Source organism: Borostomias antarcticus (genome assembly GCF_949987555.1).
Source record: "Borostomias antarcticus genome assembly, chromosome: 13".
Lineage (NCBI taxonomy): Eukaryota > Metazoa > Chordata > Actinopteri > Stomiiformes > Stomiidae > Borostomias > Borostomias antarcticus.
Genome location: NC_140246.1, coordinates 11,872,028 through 11,888,895, shown reverse-complemented (window position 1 = coordinate 11,888,895; position 16,868 = coordinate 11,872,028). Strand labels below are relative to the sequence as shown.

The 16,868-nt window shown below is 41.6% G+C and overlaps 1 protein-coding gene across 1 annotated transcript; it reads left to right on the top strand.

The window, feature by feature from the left end:
• Positions 1 to 13,300: 13,300 nt before the first annotated feature.
• On the top strand, positions 13,301 to 14,806 carry LOC311316838 (trace amine-associated receptor 13c-like; the record flags this gene model as incomplete). Its single annotated transcript, XM_084447773.1, has 2 exons — positions 13,301 to 13,998; positions 14,773 to 14,806. The coding sequence occupies 2 exons, from the start codon at positions 13,301 to 13,303 to the stop codon at positions 14,804 to 14,806; spliced, it is 732 nt and encodes a 243-aa protein (XP_084303899.1).
• Between the last annotated feature and the right edge of the window lie 2,062 nt (positions 14,807 to 16,868).

The window sequence follows — 16,868 nt, the reverse complement described above, 5'->3', positions numbered from 1 at the left end:
GAAAGAGATCTCAGGTAGCAAATGCAGGTGGCTTTAGTTTTCCTTACACAATGTCAGGCGAACCAGCACAATAAAGTACTCGTGAACTTACCTGAAAGTTGTTAGCTTGCACTGGTCGCAGCTCTTCACAGATCTTCTCATTCGCTTGCTGTCCTCAAAGTTTTTACTTTTACTGTTTACAAGACCGCGCACATTGTTTGGTCTGAGCTGCCTTATCTGATTGGCTGGAGATGAGGCAGGTTAGATTTTTTCTAAACGTTTCATAATAGATTTCTCGTTAGTGTCTCGGGTGCATGTAAATACAAGCAGTGCAAGTAAATACAAGCGGTGCACATGTTTGTGAGTTAGAAATATATTTGTGAACCACAAAAATACATTTCTTAAACAATCATTTATTTGTGAATCACACAAATGTATTTGTGAATCACAGAAATATATTTGCAAACATTATGAAAAATAACTATCATAGGGTTGACGGTAGATCTGTTTCAAAATTTTGATTTGTGTCAGCAGTTTCATGGTTCTCGCCAGAATGGTTTGTGTCTCGGGTGCAAGTAAATACAAGAGGTGAAATTTGTGAACCACAAAAATACATTTGTGAAACAAGAATTGATTTGTGAATCACCAAAAAACATTTGTGAAACAATAATTTATTTGTGAACCACACAAATGTATTTGTGAATCACAAAAAAACAGTTGTGAAACGTGGTGTATATTGAAGTTTGGAAACAGATCTAACCCCATATTCATGTATGTACTGTATATACTTTGTATCTTGTATTTAGATATATAAATACTGTGTTGTTTCTTTTATATTTTACCTCTCTATATTGCTTAGTGTGTGCACAATCTAGGAACATTTCACTACTGACTTTGACTTTGAACTTCTTACGAGTACCACCAGAGGTGAACTCTGATCATCTCCTGTGGAAGATGACAAAACGGCTGGTTTTGGCTGACCAATGCACAAGTGCAGTTGCACACACTAGCAGCCACCCTCATCAGTACATCATGGACGTGGAATGAAGCATGTGTACTAGTGGAACCATCCCTCAAGCAAAATTTAGACATGTGTACTATCAGTAATATCATGTAATATCAGAGGAACACCCACAGACACCCTCTGGACATGGCCAAACTGTTGACGGTTGGACACTTTTATCACCTAGCGAAAAACTATTCTACTCTAATGTATCCATTATAAAATAAATACTTTTAAACTACAGCCAACTAATCTATTCTATGATACATCTATAATACAAGGATTTTAACTACAGTAATGGTACCCACAATGTGCCTAACCTCTACACTAACCATGGGAATCCTGACATTTCAAACAAGGATTAAACAAGCTAGGAAGCCCCCACATGTCTAGAATGAATTTGGAAAGTAGAATGGCCTCTGGGTAGAATGTACTGTAGCCTACCTGTACTGTGTAAAAAGCCAAAATGTATTGGCTGAGGCAAAAATGAAGTGTGACTAGCGCTCCTAGTGTTGGGCCCTGGTACTGTAGATTTCACAGGACAGAAGAACGAACGAACAAATGAACGGTCAAATGGACAAACGGATGGGTGGACAAGTTCAGTTTTAGATTTCATTGGGCGGAGGACAATTATGTGATACAATACAATAAATGTTGAGTCCATTTCCATGGACAATAGTTCTGTGAACGCCACAAGGGAGCAGTTCTGAGGACTTGACACATTAGGTTTAAACCCGGTGTACAGTATGTTGAGTCAGCTCTTTGTAACTGGCCACGTGTGTGAAATATTTCTGGATGCATTAAAGCATATTTTACTTTGACGTCTTTGATGACAATTCTTATATCTCTGAATCCAATCCAAAATCAAAAATGCAGGAATTTCTCGTTGGTCACCTTCACAAAGCAATGGTAACTGGTTTCCTTCCTGCTTCAAGAACCCAAGGCCTCAACCATTCACTGCCACAAGCTAATCTGCATAATGAGAAAGATGAACAATCATTCCAGGCTGATTTGAAAGAAACAGCTTCCGATTCCTCCTTCAGACGCTGTATTGATTCTGTTTATTCATGTTAGTTAGAGCCTTATGGAGAGGGATGAAGAGAGAGAAGGATGGAGGGATGGAGGAGGGTAGAAGCACCCAGACAGCAGAGGCAGGCTAAATCAAGGTGTCTGCAGGGACACTTGGCAATGGAAATTCAACAGCTCTTCATTAGTCTGCATTTCCCTGCAGTCTGCTGTCTGAGAGGTTGAGCTAAGTGGGTAATCAAACCAGGTTCAGGCGCCATCTGTGGGGCTCAGAGAGAACAGGAGAGGCCTCTGCTTCTGGCTGCTACTGTACAGGCCTGTGTGTGTGTTTGTGTGTGTGTGTGTGTGTGTGTGTGTGTGTGTGTGTGTGTGTGTGTGTGTGTATATATATATATGTGTGTGTGTGTGTGTGTGTGTGTGTATGTGTGTGTGTGTGTTCCCGCGTGTGTGTTGCAGCAGATATGCATGGATTCCTGTCTGCTTGACTATGTGTGAAAGGTCATGGCAGTCTGAAAGGAGCATCAGACATCTGCTGGACAGAGGAGCTCTTCTGTCTGATGGGGAGGTCAATAGAGCAGACGCGTTCTCTCTCTTTCCTCCTCTCTCTGTCTCTATTTATTTCTCTTGATTGCCCAATGTCCCATATCAAACCCATTTAGACAGATCTTGAGTTTCTGCACTTGCACATGTTGTTAAGAGGATTTTCTGCTGCTTCAATAAGAATTACATTAATTTACTATATCCTGATTCCTGACAAGCTACGGTATGCTACAACTATGCCACAATGAGTCGGCCCAAGCTGCAAGGCCAATACCAAATGAGAGATGTATTAGATTTCCTTTCCTGTGTTGGGGTTCTGGAGAACGAATGTTTGGTGAGTGTGTGACAGCAGGATCTGACAGTGCGCATCATTGGACCTCTAAGCAGTTTGTGTGTGTGTGCGTGTGTGTGTGCATACGTGTGTGTATGAGAGAGAGAGAGAGATCAACCACGCAATTGCCCTGAATTGTAGTGAGTTGGCTAACATGAATTTTCTAATTGGGTCAAACATCAAATTGAAACCATTCACACTGAGTTTTGTAAATCCATTCAAGTTCAAAGAAAAACTCAAAATAATGCATGCTCCAAAAATGCCACAAAAACTCACAGTAAATTAGAATACGATTTGCCCCTAAGTCATAGACATAAGACATAGTCAAACCTGGTGGCCTAGAGAGGACAGGCTATGTTCCCTCTGCTCACAAGGAGATGGAGACAGACCTGCACTTCCTGATACACTGTGACAAATACAATGACATTAGAGTCTCATTCTTCCCCCAAATTACCCAGAAATACAAATAGTTAGAAAATATCTCTAACATATCCTCATTGCAATATCTTCTAGGACAGAAACCTGAATGTGCCATTTTAGTTGCACATCATGTGTGGAATCAACAGCAAAAATGGAATGACGAAACAATTTACTGCAGTAGCCTACGCTGCCGACAAGTAAGTAAGTAAGTAAGTAAGTAAGCTTTTATTTATTTAGCGCTCTTCACAGCACGGATGCACAGAGTGCTTTACAGTAATAAAGGCAATACAACACGAGACAAAATTAAAATGACAAGATGAAGAATAATTTAAATATGACCGTTATATATTGTGAAAAGTAACGTTACTAGTAAGACCTATGTAATTACCTCGTCGGTGGCCATCGTTCCGTCTTCAAAACACCCGGCTCAGGTAGCTAAGGTTTACGACAATGCGCGGGGAGGCTCATGGGAAATGTGGTCTTTTTGGGCGGAAAACACTTCCGCTTCCCGAAACTCCTCGTAGGGCCTTTAAAATTAACACTTCCTTGGAGTTAATATAATCTTCACCAATTTAGAGTTAAAGTTACACTTGGGACAGTGTTAATATTTTAACTCTTTAATAGTGTTAAAGGGATTATACAGTGGTTGAATGTGACACATTCCAGTTATCTTTAGGTAAAATCAAAGTGAATATGTCCATAAATGTTGTTATTCCATCATTTTTAAGTACTATAAAACTCCTTTTTTATAAGTACTATATAAACTCCTTTTTACAAATTAATTAAATCATTATAGCCAATTGTGACAGCGGCTGGTGATTTGGTCCGCAACTCGGCAAACCCCGAAATGCGCTAGAGGGCAAAATAGCTAAAAAAACTTTTTTTTTCGTTTTTTGTTTTTTTGCGTATTACCAAAGTTGAAGTTGTGAAGAACCTACTTACTATAACAGACAACAGTTTTAGGTTCACGAAATATGTTTAATTAGTCTGCAAACTAAGCTCGTTTTTAGCTGATTTCGAGCCGGGCTTGGGGGCGGGCAGATCGATTAGCATGATTTGGTTTCATTGGCTGTTGCTTCCGGGTTCTCCGCCCCCACCCTTCCCCAACAACACGCCAGCTTTGTTTACATTCAGTTCCAAGTTTAACCATGGATGCTACAGCTTTTGCTAAAGAGAAGACGGGGATGGCATCCAGGTTAGCTGAGCTAGCCCTTTGTTCCTAAACAATTGCAGATTCTAAAAAATCTTATTTTCTGCCGCGAAACGGTTGTTTTCATTAATCTGTCTTTATGAATCGCTAGTTGTGCTTACATAGAGCGAGGGCTTGTTGTGGTTTTTCACATGCCTCTGTAATATGATCTTTAGAAACGTCTTTAGAAACGAAATAGCTTCACCACTTACTCCAGCACGCATGCGCACAGCGCGCAAACTGGCTATTCTCCGTCTGTAGGCTACACTCGCGGCTCACATTCTCTACGCTACGATCGGCGTCCATCATATTCTAAGTCATCTTCTTTATCCTCAAAATCTGATAAATATTCAGGCATATTGCACACAATATTCCAGGCACCAACAAGCCGATCGTAGAGTAGAGAATGTGAGCCGTGAGTGTAGCCTACAGACGTAACGGAGAATAGCCAGTCTGCGCGCTGTGCGCATGGGTGTTGGAGCAAGTGGGGAAGCTATTTCGTTTCTAAAGACGTTTCTAAAGCTGAATCCGAAATCGCGCACTTAGGCGAAAGTACAGAGCACTCGCGGCCTTGTGGCCTTAAATGCGCGTTCCCGCTAAGTCCACAAGGGCTCAGGGTAGTCCCAAAACGGAATTGCTAGGTCTACAAGTGCGCCACTGACGCCATTTTGCGCACTTTAACCGCACTTACTGAAAGTCCGCAATTTCGCGGACTTAGGAGCAGAAAATAGCCACAGCCCACCGCGTCTCATGTGACAGAGTGCTTGAGTGCATCCGAGTCATGATCCGAGTGCATCACACATAAATTATGACATTTGCAGATAACACAACATTTATCTTGAAATCCACATGCTGCAAACATATCCCACCCAGCATAATTTTTTTATTATTATTAAATTAAAACATACGTCAATCGGTCAATTTGCAGAGCCGAGCTTAGAGCTGAGGGGAGCGTCAGAGCAGCCAATGAAAACGAAGTGGGAGGGGCATTGAGCTAAACTGGCTTGGGAATCGTTGGCACGCCGCTGGAAGTGCTGTCCCATTTAATTCACTGCCCTGCACTCTCTGGCTCTTCCAGCTGACGTCATTTAAGTGCTCAGGCCTCAGGCCGCAAGTGCGAGGGGCCGCAAGGGTGGTTTGCGCACTCAGATTGGGATTCAGCTTAAAGATCATATTACAGAGGCATGTGAAAAACCACAACAAGACCTCGCTCTATGTAAGCACAACTAGCGATTCATAAAGACAGATTGATGAAAACAACCGTTTCACGGCAGAAAATAGATTTTTTAGAAGCTGCATTCTCAGTGCCCCATCCGCCGCCATTACATGGATATACTTGGCTCGCGCTGGATTTTTTATTTATTCTACAGGCCTCCGAATTGCACCAAAGTTATCTCGGTGAGTCAAACGTCTTATAATATGTCGTAAATAAGGTCCAGGTTGTCAAAAACTAGCATTCTCCTTTAACTTTCCATGTTAAATTTCCTGAAAGTTTCCGCCCCTTTGCAACCCTATACATAGAAAGCCCTTCTTGCCTTCTATCTCTCTCTGTCACACACACACTTTCTCATCTTCAGAGCTGATCATATCTCTCCTTCATCCTGATATATGCTTCCCGGGTCTGTGGCTTGGTGTCTGCCTAGTCAAGAAACACAAAAGAAAATGTTGAAAATGAAAATTCCCCCCCTCCACCTGCCTCTAGATGGCAATTGCATGTGGCTTCCTGTCTGTCTTACCTGTGGGAGCTTTGATCACGGTGTAGTCAGGCCTTGTGTTTGATACCAGCGCTAGTCTGACAGCTGGCAGGCCGGCTAACAGCCTTGCGATGTCTGAGTGCAGATCAGAGGAGACGGGCAGGGGAGCAGGGGTCCAGCGGAGAGAAGATGTGAAGACACACAATCTTCAGCAAGAGCCATTGTGAGGTAAAACACAGTGGCCGGCTGCCGCAACTTTACTCACCTTTTTTCCTTAAACCCTTTTTTTGTCTTGTCTCTTTTTCTTCATCTCTTTAGAAGACTCAGCTATGCTAGATTTGTGTGAGGTTTGCTCTGACTTTGACAAAATAAGTCAAAAAGAAGTCATTCCTCTTTTGGTTGCCTGTTGGCGTTTGCATATTTTTTTCATATCAGAGCTAGCTGCTCTCATCTCTAAGCTCCCACACTGAACATACAAGGCATATCTAAAAGAAGACGCTATTTCTCCATTATAATTGTGTAGATGGATAGTAATTACCACTCATAACTCTAGGCCAAGGCATGAGACAGATTATACAGTAATCAACCTTTATCTATAACCCATGGATTTCCTCTGCTTTGGAGGGGATTCATGTTGACTATGGTATCTACATCACACCTTTACATTCCAGATAAATATAATGTCTCCACAAAGCTGTGTACCAAATGTATACAGCAATGTGTCAGTAAATAGGCTTTAGGTTTTCCCTGAAAGCTTCTCTGAGAGGATCAGAATCCCATTTGATTGAATAGCAACTGTAGCCTATGTCTGTCTTCTGAATGGTAGGTGTGGTGATGTCTCCCTCTAGAGGGCATCAGATAGAATGACATAACTGATAACAGTACCTGTAGATTCAGATCTTTATTTGTCACATGTAAACATACAGTGTACAATCACAGTGAAATGTGTGTAAAACCACTATTTGTATAATTTATGTTTTAAGCTTAGTTATAGTAAAGCACATCAATCATGGTCTTCACCTGGACATTCCATTGCAAATGTAATATATATTATACCTCTTTTTTATTTTATTCTCCATCCCCATCCCCTAGGGGGCTTTTACCCCCACCTAGGCCGTTATTGTAAATAAGAGTTGCTCTTAATTAACTTGCCTAGCAAAATAAAAGTTGATGATTTTGATCTGCTGGTATCTGAAACATTTTGGAACTCTGCTCATTGAAATCTGTGATGTCATGGCCCCTTTCAGCCATTGTCATCTCACAGCAGTCATTCTGTATAAAGCACTCTGCCCTCTAGGTTTGGGTGGTACTGTCGCATTTTGTTTTTTGACACATTAAGCTGTCGGACAAATGCTGAAATTGGGGGGATAGTTGCCCTTTAAAGCAAGGTTCACTGTTCAACTGCAAGCTCTATTTTGCAGCAATGGCTTGAGGGAAGAGTTGCAAGGGGTAGAGGGCCACATAAACACACACACACAAATGTACACACACAAGCACAGGTGAGCACAAACAGTTGGCTGTCCAGCAACTGTCTGGCAGCCAGACTTCCCACAAGTTTTTCTTGTTGGACCAGGGATTTGACCCCTCAGTTACTGGCAAACCTCAACTGACCTACAGCCCCCATGGATGTCAAGATTATCCCAAAAATCTCCCTCTTTTTTTCTTTCTTCCTTTCAGACCAATAATAGCTCTGTGCCATTATGTGTATGTGTCTGAAATTCACAATGGAAATCTGTGGTCCTTACAACCAGAATGGCTTTCGTTGCCCTGATAAAGGTCGATCCAAATGAGCCATTTTGATCTACACCGATTGATAACGCCCCTTGGAAATCAAAAGTGAATTGATCATTTCAGACCCTTCGCATTGTAGCGAATTGGGTCTGGCGAAGCCAGGCTGTTTGTCCAGCACAACTCTAACACCACAAAAGTTGAGTCTCCAGAGCCTGGATCCTGGAATTATATCATGTTTGTGTGTGTGTGTGTGTGTGTGTGTGTGTGTGTGTGTGTGTGTGTGTGTGTGTGTGTGTGCTAACACCTTTGATTGGTGAGGTTCCCATGAGGAGCATCACAAAAAAAAGATAAACAGATAATTAGACAACTAGATGGAGGTGCCAACTGGCTCCTTGGTACCACTGGCAGCTGAAGCCAATTAGCAACATGAACTTGGGTAGTCTGAGGTTATCTGAAGTGTTGGTCGGTGTCATGGCCTGGCTCAGGTGGTCACAACAAGAGGGAGGGCACATCACGGTTTGAATATGACAAAAATGTTTATTAACCAAAAAATATATATAATCAAGAAAAGTAGAACAATTGAAAACAACTAAACTAAACCAAGTTATAGAATATACGATGGGGTGTGAAAGTCAGTGATATCAGTGAAAGGAACAGCCCCCTCCTACCTCCAGGCCATGGTCAAACCCTACATCCCCTCCCGACCACTACGCTCTGCTACCTTGGAGTGACGGGGCAACCAGTCGCCCCGTCACTCCGAGGCCCCTGCGGTCGACGCGGTCACGACTCTTCTCTGTCCTGGCCCCGCAGTGGTGGAACGAACTGCTCACTGACGTCAGGACAGCAGAGTCGCTGCCCATCTTTCGTCACAGGCTCAAAACTCATCTCTTCAAGAAGTACTACAACGATCCTCCCTCTTAAGCACCTATTGTATTTTAGATTGCTATTCTTGTACTTTGCCTTCAGCACTAGATTATGCTCTTAGTCACTTGTTTTAGAAAGAAGATGCACTTGTGAGTTCAGGCAAGTAGTAGTACATTGGCTTTTCCTACGTTGAATGCAATTATTGATAGTCGCTTTGGATAAAAGCGTCTGACTGTAATGTAATGTAATATCAGTGGTGCTGCATGTTGGATGTGTGTGAGTGTATGGGTGTATGGGTGTTGAAAAATGCATCAACTAAATACTAAATAAACTACCATAAAATAACCAAACACAAAATAAACAAGTGCCTGTCAAAGGGAACAAAAGAGGGGCAAAGAAGGAGCAAGAGCACAAGCCAGCATTGTAGACCAGGGGATTGGCTTTCGAGCCTCACCGGCGCACCGGGCCAAGTTGCACCAGGTTGGCTCATTACCTGCAGGAGATGAGAGGCAGATTAGAGTGGTCAATTAACATGACCTTAGGGAGCACAGGAAAGTAAGGGGGTTGTGGTCTGTGTAGACCACCACTGGGCGACCACCACAACTCACACACCTCGAAGTGCTGGAACGCCCAAATCAAGGCCAAGGCCTCCTCCTCGATTGTCGAGTAGCTGAGTTGGTATGAGTTAAACTTCCTACTAAAGTAAAAGACCTGTTAACCTCCTCCCACTCCTGCAACAGAACGGCGCCCGCCACAACTAGACTAGCTTCAACCTCCAGCTTGAACGGTTCGTCCAGGCGTGGCACTGCGGGTACTGTAGTAGAGCATAGCAGGGTTTTGACATTCTTAAACTCCACCTGACACTGGACAGCCCATACAAACTTAACGTCACCCTTCAATAAATTTGTCAGGGGCACGACCACAGTGGAGAGGTTCTTAGAGAAGGCCTGATAATATCCGACCAGACCTACTGTAAGAACCGCATAATCTCCTTTTTAGTCATGGGCACAGGAAACTGCATGACGGCCAGAATCTTTGCGTCCACTGGACGAACCTGCCAATCAGAGGCAGAGTAGGGTGGGTCTTCTTGTATTGACGTTGTTTCCGCCGGGTTAACCGGAACCAGGAGTGAACTTCCAGCCTTCCCGAGGCGCGTTCACGTATGTATGTATGTATGAAATGAGTCATTGATTGATTGACTTGTCCAGTACAGTTCAGCTCCAGCACCTCAAGTTGTACTTCTCCAGAGCCTGGAATGACATCATGTTTTTGGTGTGTGTGTGTGTGTGTGTGTGTGTGTGTGTGTGTGTGTGTGTGTGTGTGTGTGTGTGTGTGTGTGTCTCTGTATGTGTTTGTGTGTACAGGGTTATTTTCAAACGTGTGTATTCTAACACCTTTGATTGGTGAGGTGCCTGTGAGATCTGGAGCATCAGATAAACAGATCATTAGACAGCCAGTTAGAGGTACTAATTGGGTTGCCTTCTCCCCCTGGCAGATAATGTTGTTTATGGGTGAACTGACAGGTATTCCATGCTCCTTCTGGGCTGAGTGAAACGATTGAAACAGATATTCATTCATCACCTGTCAACTAATTCACCACCACTTTCATCAAATCAATTTCATAGTTTAAGGGAACACATGCAGCCAAATGTCAATCAAAATACCCCACAAATTACATTTGGTGGATAAACAGCTTCTGTCAAGCTGAACTTGAAGTTAAACAGCAGGATAATCATGAAGTGGTGATAAATAATAACAGGCCTGATGACTTCCAGAGACAGCTTGGAGTATGATATTTGTCAGGGGAGGGCTGTCCTGGAAGAAAAAAAATTGATGTTTCAAAGGTCAAATTCTGTATTCTGGTGCTTTCTTGAGAGTAATTTAGTAATTAAGTTATTAACATGTACACTGTAAAGTCAAAAATGCAGTTATTAACTGTGCATTTCTTAATTTCCAACTGATCAGTAGAACTTGGGGGGCTGAAGCCTTCCAGAGCTAGGATGATACATTTGCATGGCTGAGGAATAATCAATAGGATGAGCAACATTACATTTTGGATGACGACCCCCAATAATGCAAAGTCAACATTGGAACAAGTAATATCTGTCAACTCACTAGGAACGAGGTAACAGTGTGTATTCAATAGCTCAGTTGATTAGAACGTTGAGGTTCCTGGTTCAAGCCCAGCCCAATGAACTTGCAATTTTTCATTTTTGCATTTTATTTAGTTAGTTAGTTAATAGCCTTTATTTAAACTCAAGAAGTCACATTGAGGTTTTCACCTCATTTTCAAGTGCGTTGAGTTGACAAATAAACACATATACTAAGCAATAAACAACAATAAATAAAACATGGTAAACATAATTCACATCATGCAATAGCTAAGTAAGTTAAATAAAACAGTTGCAATGAGAGACACAATAGCCCATGATTAGAGCCCTAAAATGACCATAAGAGGGTAACATCTCCAATTTCAACATGTTTTGTAGTTGATTCCATAATCTAGGAGCTAGAGCCGCAAAGGCAGACATACCCTGGTCTGTGTTCATATGTATTTCTGTATTTTTGTATTTCGTTGCCTAAGTAAAATTAAGAGCTCTTGTGAAAACCATGGTGTTTCTCTGTCCTTTACTCTGTGCTTTTTAAAAGAGGCATGGTTATCAAGAATTGAAATAATTTTTTTAGAAAAAAAAGTCAAGGGCTATTTGAGTATCATAGAACTCAGTTGTATGAGAGATGTCACTTTGAGCAAGATCCACTAAGAAAGCCTTCTTATCAAAATGTTTAAGATTTCTCCTTATAACTATACAGGATTTTGTTTTCTCAACAAGTGTACTCCTGATACAGGCGATGGGGCAGGGATAAATAGCTCCTAGCTCAAATACTCCACTGGCAACTATTCTCTCTGCTCGATTTGTCAGAATAAGGTCAATTAGTGTAGATTTGGATGGTAAAGTTAAAGGTATAATATGTAATATGTGGATTATTTCCCCCATCTAGTATCTAAAGATAAGAACTGCAACAACACAACGTATTGGTTGCTAAAATGCCAGAGAATGCACTGTTTCAGTCATATTGTGATAAGATCTTCACTCCGAGAGGAACATAACGTTACACTAATCAGTAATCACAATCAAGTGTTTCAGAGTGCCATCTAATAAGTTACGTTAGATGCTGTAGTGTGGAGATAACGTTAGGTCTGGCTATGCAGATTCCAAGAAAGATAACATAGCTAGGTAGCTAGCTTACCGGTCTAGTAGAAAAGTAGCCATGTCACCATGTGACTTTATCCCATGAAACTCCATAAACTCCGTCCAACGAGCAAAGGCTGGCCCGATATCTATCCGACTTTTGCTCCTTCTTCGGTCACTGAGCTTTTGAGATTCGTATCGCACAGTTTGCCGGGGCTCAGGCGGAGAAGCAGGACGACGAAACTCGGCCATTTTACCAAACGTTTAGCTGAAAAGAGTAAGCGGAAGTGGACGGAAAAGCTGCCATTTTATAGTCGCACACATACTAACCAACATCTATAATGCTGCTAATTCATGGAAGTATAACATTAGCTGGCTACTGCTAATCTCACAGTGGTAAAGCTAGAATAGTACCTGGCAACCCAGCGCGCAGTACCAACGCTGTAATACTATTGGCTGTTATAATATCAAAAGTGTCAACGTCGGGCTGTCAACATTTCATAATGTAATAATTTCAGACATTTTTTTATTTATTTATGGAAAAGCAATACTTTTACTCTGCAGCCTTCGCAAAGCCCTATGGATGTATTATTTTTGAAAAAATGTTTATTTTAATCCACATATTACATATTATACCTTTAATGTCATAAACCTAAATGTAAATAAATTATTTTCCAAAAGTTGCAGTATTATTTCTGGGGCCTATTCTGGGGCCTATTACGAATACAAAGATATTGCATTAAATTGGGGTTTAAGGTGGCTCGGGGGCTCAAACTCACAAGCATTGTATCTTAAAGCACTCTGCGGCCACTGGTAAACAGGAAGCAGATATGTTCTCTCTGCATCAGGTTAGCAAAGTCTGACATTAAACCAATTTGCTATACTTGCATTTGAGGACTACTCTGAAAAGTTTGTCATCATCAGCTTTTGCGATCCTGAATTACGGGGGCAGTCTTATTTCAGCAGGGGCTTGTATAGTTAACGTTAACTTGATCAGCTTAGTTTAGTCTACTAGAAAACTGCATAGCAAATCTAATAGCATTAGCTAATTAGCTATCAGGCCAAGTGTAAACTTCAAAAGGAAAAAAGTGAGTAGGGGGAAGAGACAAGTGAGAGGAGGAGGCACTTAGGGATTGGGGAAGAGGAGGGACAGGGAGAGAGGGTGGGATGTCTGTTCCTCAAAGATATATATATAGCAGTTGTGGGCATGTTACTCGGATAGATGGGAGAGCTGAAGACTCCTCATCTCTTACCTCCACCTCAGACTCTCTCTCTCTGTTGAAGTATATCTCCCTTTCTCTCTCTCTCCCACTCTCTCTTGTCACTCACTCCATGGAGTTCCTGCCAGGAGAGGAGCTGAGAATGGAGCAGCAGGACTGCTTCCCCTTAGTCAACTTCTCCTGCAGGAGGAAGTTTCGCTCCAGGTCTGAGTCCATCCTCATCTACACCCTGTTCTCTTCTGTGTCTCTGCTGACGGTACTGCTCAACCTGCTGGTCCTCATCTCCATCTGCCACTTCAGGCAGCTCCACACCTCCACCAACGCTCTCATCTTCTCTCTGGCCTTGTCTGACTTCCTGGTGGGCCTGCTGGTCATGCCATTTGAGACTATCCGCACTGTGGATTCCTGCTGGTACCTAGGCAGGCTGATGTGTGCTTTGTTTCCCTACGTTGCCTTTGTTCTCACCTCTGCCTCTCTGGGAAACCTGGTGCTCATATCTGTAGACCGCTACATTGCTGTGTGTGACCCTCTCCAGTATCCCTCCATGATTACATTGAGCAAAACATATATGCACATTACGCTGAGCTGGGCATGTTCTCTCATATATAACGCTTGGCTTCTGTTTGAACACATAAGTAACCCGTTTGGATTCAACAAGTGTCATGGAGAATGTTTTGTTGTCTATATAACTAGCTATGGTATCGTTGACATAGTGGTCACCTTTGTTGGCCCTTGCAGTGTCATCATAGTTCTCTATACAAAAATATTTGTGGTAGCAATCTCCCAGGCACAGAGCCTACGAGCCAGAGTGTTTGCCGAGACTGCTTTGGAAAAGACAAGGAAATCTGAGAGAAAGGCAGCAAGAACTCTTGGCATAGTTGTTTTCATTTATCTTCTCTGTTTCACACCATATTTCTGTACAGCTTACTCTCCAGAGTCCCCATCTCAGTTCTACCTCACTTGGCTTATGCAGTTGAATTCTTGTCTCAACCCTCTTATATATGCTTTCTTTTATCCATGGTTCAAAAGAGCAATTAAACACATCATCACCCTGAAGATTCTAGAATCATCATCCTCTGAACTCATTGTTCTGTAGAAGAGATCTGGAGAGGCATTACTCTGTTTACTTTTTCACTGTTTATCACAGCAATGAACTATGGGCTTCTGGCAGACTATAACTCAGACATTATACTGTAGGCATCAAATCAAAATCAAAATTGACTTTTGTGAGAGCAGTGAAAGTAAACAAAGTAGCAATGTAGCCGAACCATGAAGCTGTGTATCAATGTGAATGTAAATATAAATAGCAGTGATATAACTCTCTGCAAACTATTGATTATAAGAAGCCTTTTGTTTTATATTTGGGGGGGGTCATTTTAGAATTTAAATTGTATTGACTCTGCTGTGCATCACTTACAAACTATTGATTTATATATCAATAGTTTGGTAACCCTTTAAATTACAGGTCCCTAACAACGTATGAACTATTTTGTAACAACATAAATTATTTTGTAACAACGTAGAACTATTTCATAACAATGGTTGAACTATTTTATAATTTACTTTTTTATCTCTGTTCTACAGTTCTACAATAGTTCACGTGTTACCGGACCTGTAAATTAAAGTCAGACATTCTACAGTAGTTCACATGTAATTACTTGTTACCGGACCTGTAAATTAAAGTCAGGTGTTCTACAGTAGTTCATATGTAATGACGTGTTACCGGACCTGTAAATTAAAGTCAGGTGTTCTACAGTAGTTCACATGTTATTACGTGTTAACGGACCTGTAAATTAAAGCCAGGTGTTATACTGTAGTTCAAATGTAACTACTTGTTACCGGACCTGTAAATTAAAGCCATGCTCTTTTCTTAAATTCTACAGTAGTTCACATGTAATTATATTTTTCTAATTGCACAGTCTACAATCATACTCTGTGGCAAGGTTTATTTTCTTTATTAGCAAATTGTACAATCAAAAAGAACAGTAGCATACATTCCATAAACACCAGACAGGGTAGCCTAGTCTCAGTTTCTACAACGGAAAGTTTGGATACTTGATTCTGATTGGCTAGCAGTAACACGGTTACGACCGCGTAACAATTAGTATTAATGTGCCGTCAATCTCATTGACGAGGCCATTGATAAAATCAAGCGGTAGGCTATGCTTTGCGTAGCAACCACTCGCAGCAACCTCGCCTTTTTCGTATCCTATTACAAAAACGCACTCATCAGTCCGACTCCAACACTTCCACACCCCTACCAGCAAAAACGAGTGCTCTGGAGAACTGTTTTAATAACTGCACCATAGCTGGAAATATTCAAATAAACGTGAACAACCCGAATTATGCCTTATGGCTTATGTGAACAAGGCCAACCCAAATAGGCGAGATAGCCTATGTTGCCTGGCAACCATTTAATTCAGAACTATAGCCTATCGCGGAAGATTTTGTAAATACTAAAATGATAAGAATGATCGGTAAATAAATTATTGAATGTTACTACTGAGTGTTTTTTGTGAATATATATATGTAGTAACCGTTGTAGAGAAGCAATTGACCACTCGAGGCAGTGGGTTACAGGGGATTTTACCACAGCTACGGGGGTTTTAGGCCCTCTACTATCGCGTCGGGCCTAACAATGCCCCGTAGCTGTGGTAAAATCCCCTGTAACCCACTGCCTATCGTGGTCAATTGCTTAATTCTACAACAGAGAATTTGGATACTTGATTCTGATTGGCTAGCAGCCGTGGTAAAATACTCTGCAACCCACGGCTGCGACCGCATAACAAATAGTATTAATGTGCCGTCAATCTCATTGACGAGGCCATTGAAAAATCAAGTGGTTCGCGTTTATTAGAATATTTCCAGCTATGCTGCAGTTATTAAAACAGTTCTCCAGAGCACTCGTTTTTGCTGGTAGGGGTGTGGAAGTGTTGGAGTCGAACTGATGAGTGCGTTATTGTAAAAGGATACGAAAAAGGCGAGGTTGCTGCGAGTGGTTGCTACGCAAAGCATAGCCTACCGCTTGGTTTTTCAATGGCCTCGTCAATGAGATTGACGGCGCATTAATACTAATTGTTATGCGGTCGCAGCCGTGGGTTAGTATTTAGCTAGCGGCTGCTAGCCAATCAGAATCAAGTATCCAAACTCCGTTGTCGAAACTGAGATTAGGCTACCCTGTCTGGTGTTTATGGAATGTATGCTACTGTTCTTCTTGATTGTACAATTTGCTAATAAAGAAAATAAACCTTGCCACAGAGTATGATTTGTAGACCGTGCAAAAATATAAAAATAAAAAATATAATTACATGTGAACTACTGTAGAACTTAAGAAAAGAGCATGGCTTTAATTTACAGGTCCGGTAACAGGTAATTACATATGAACTACTGTAGAACACCTGACTCGAATTTACAGGTCCGGTAACAAGTAGTTACATTTGAACTACTGTAGAACACCTGGCTTTAATTTACAGGTCCGTTAACACGTAATTACATATGAACTACTGTAGAAGGCATGACTTTAATTTACAGGTCCGGTAACACGTAATTACATATGAACTACTGTAGAACGCCTGACTTTAATTTACAGGTCCGGTAACACATAATTACATATGAACTACTGTAGAACACCTGACTTTAATTTACAGGTCCGGTAACACGTAATTACACGTAAACTATTG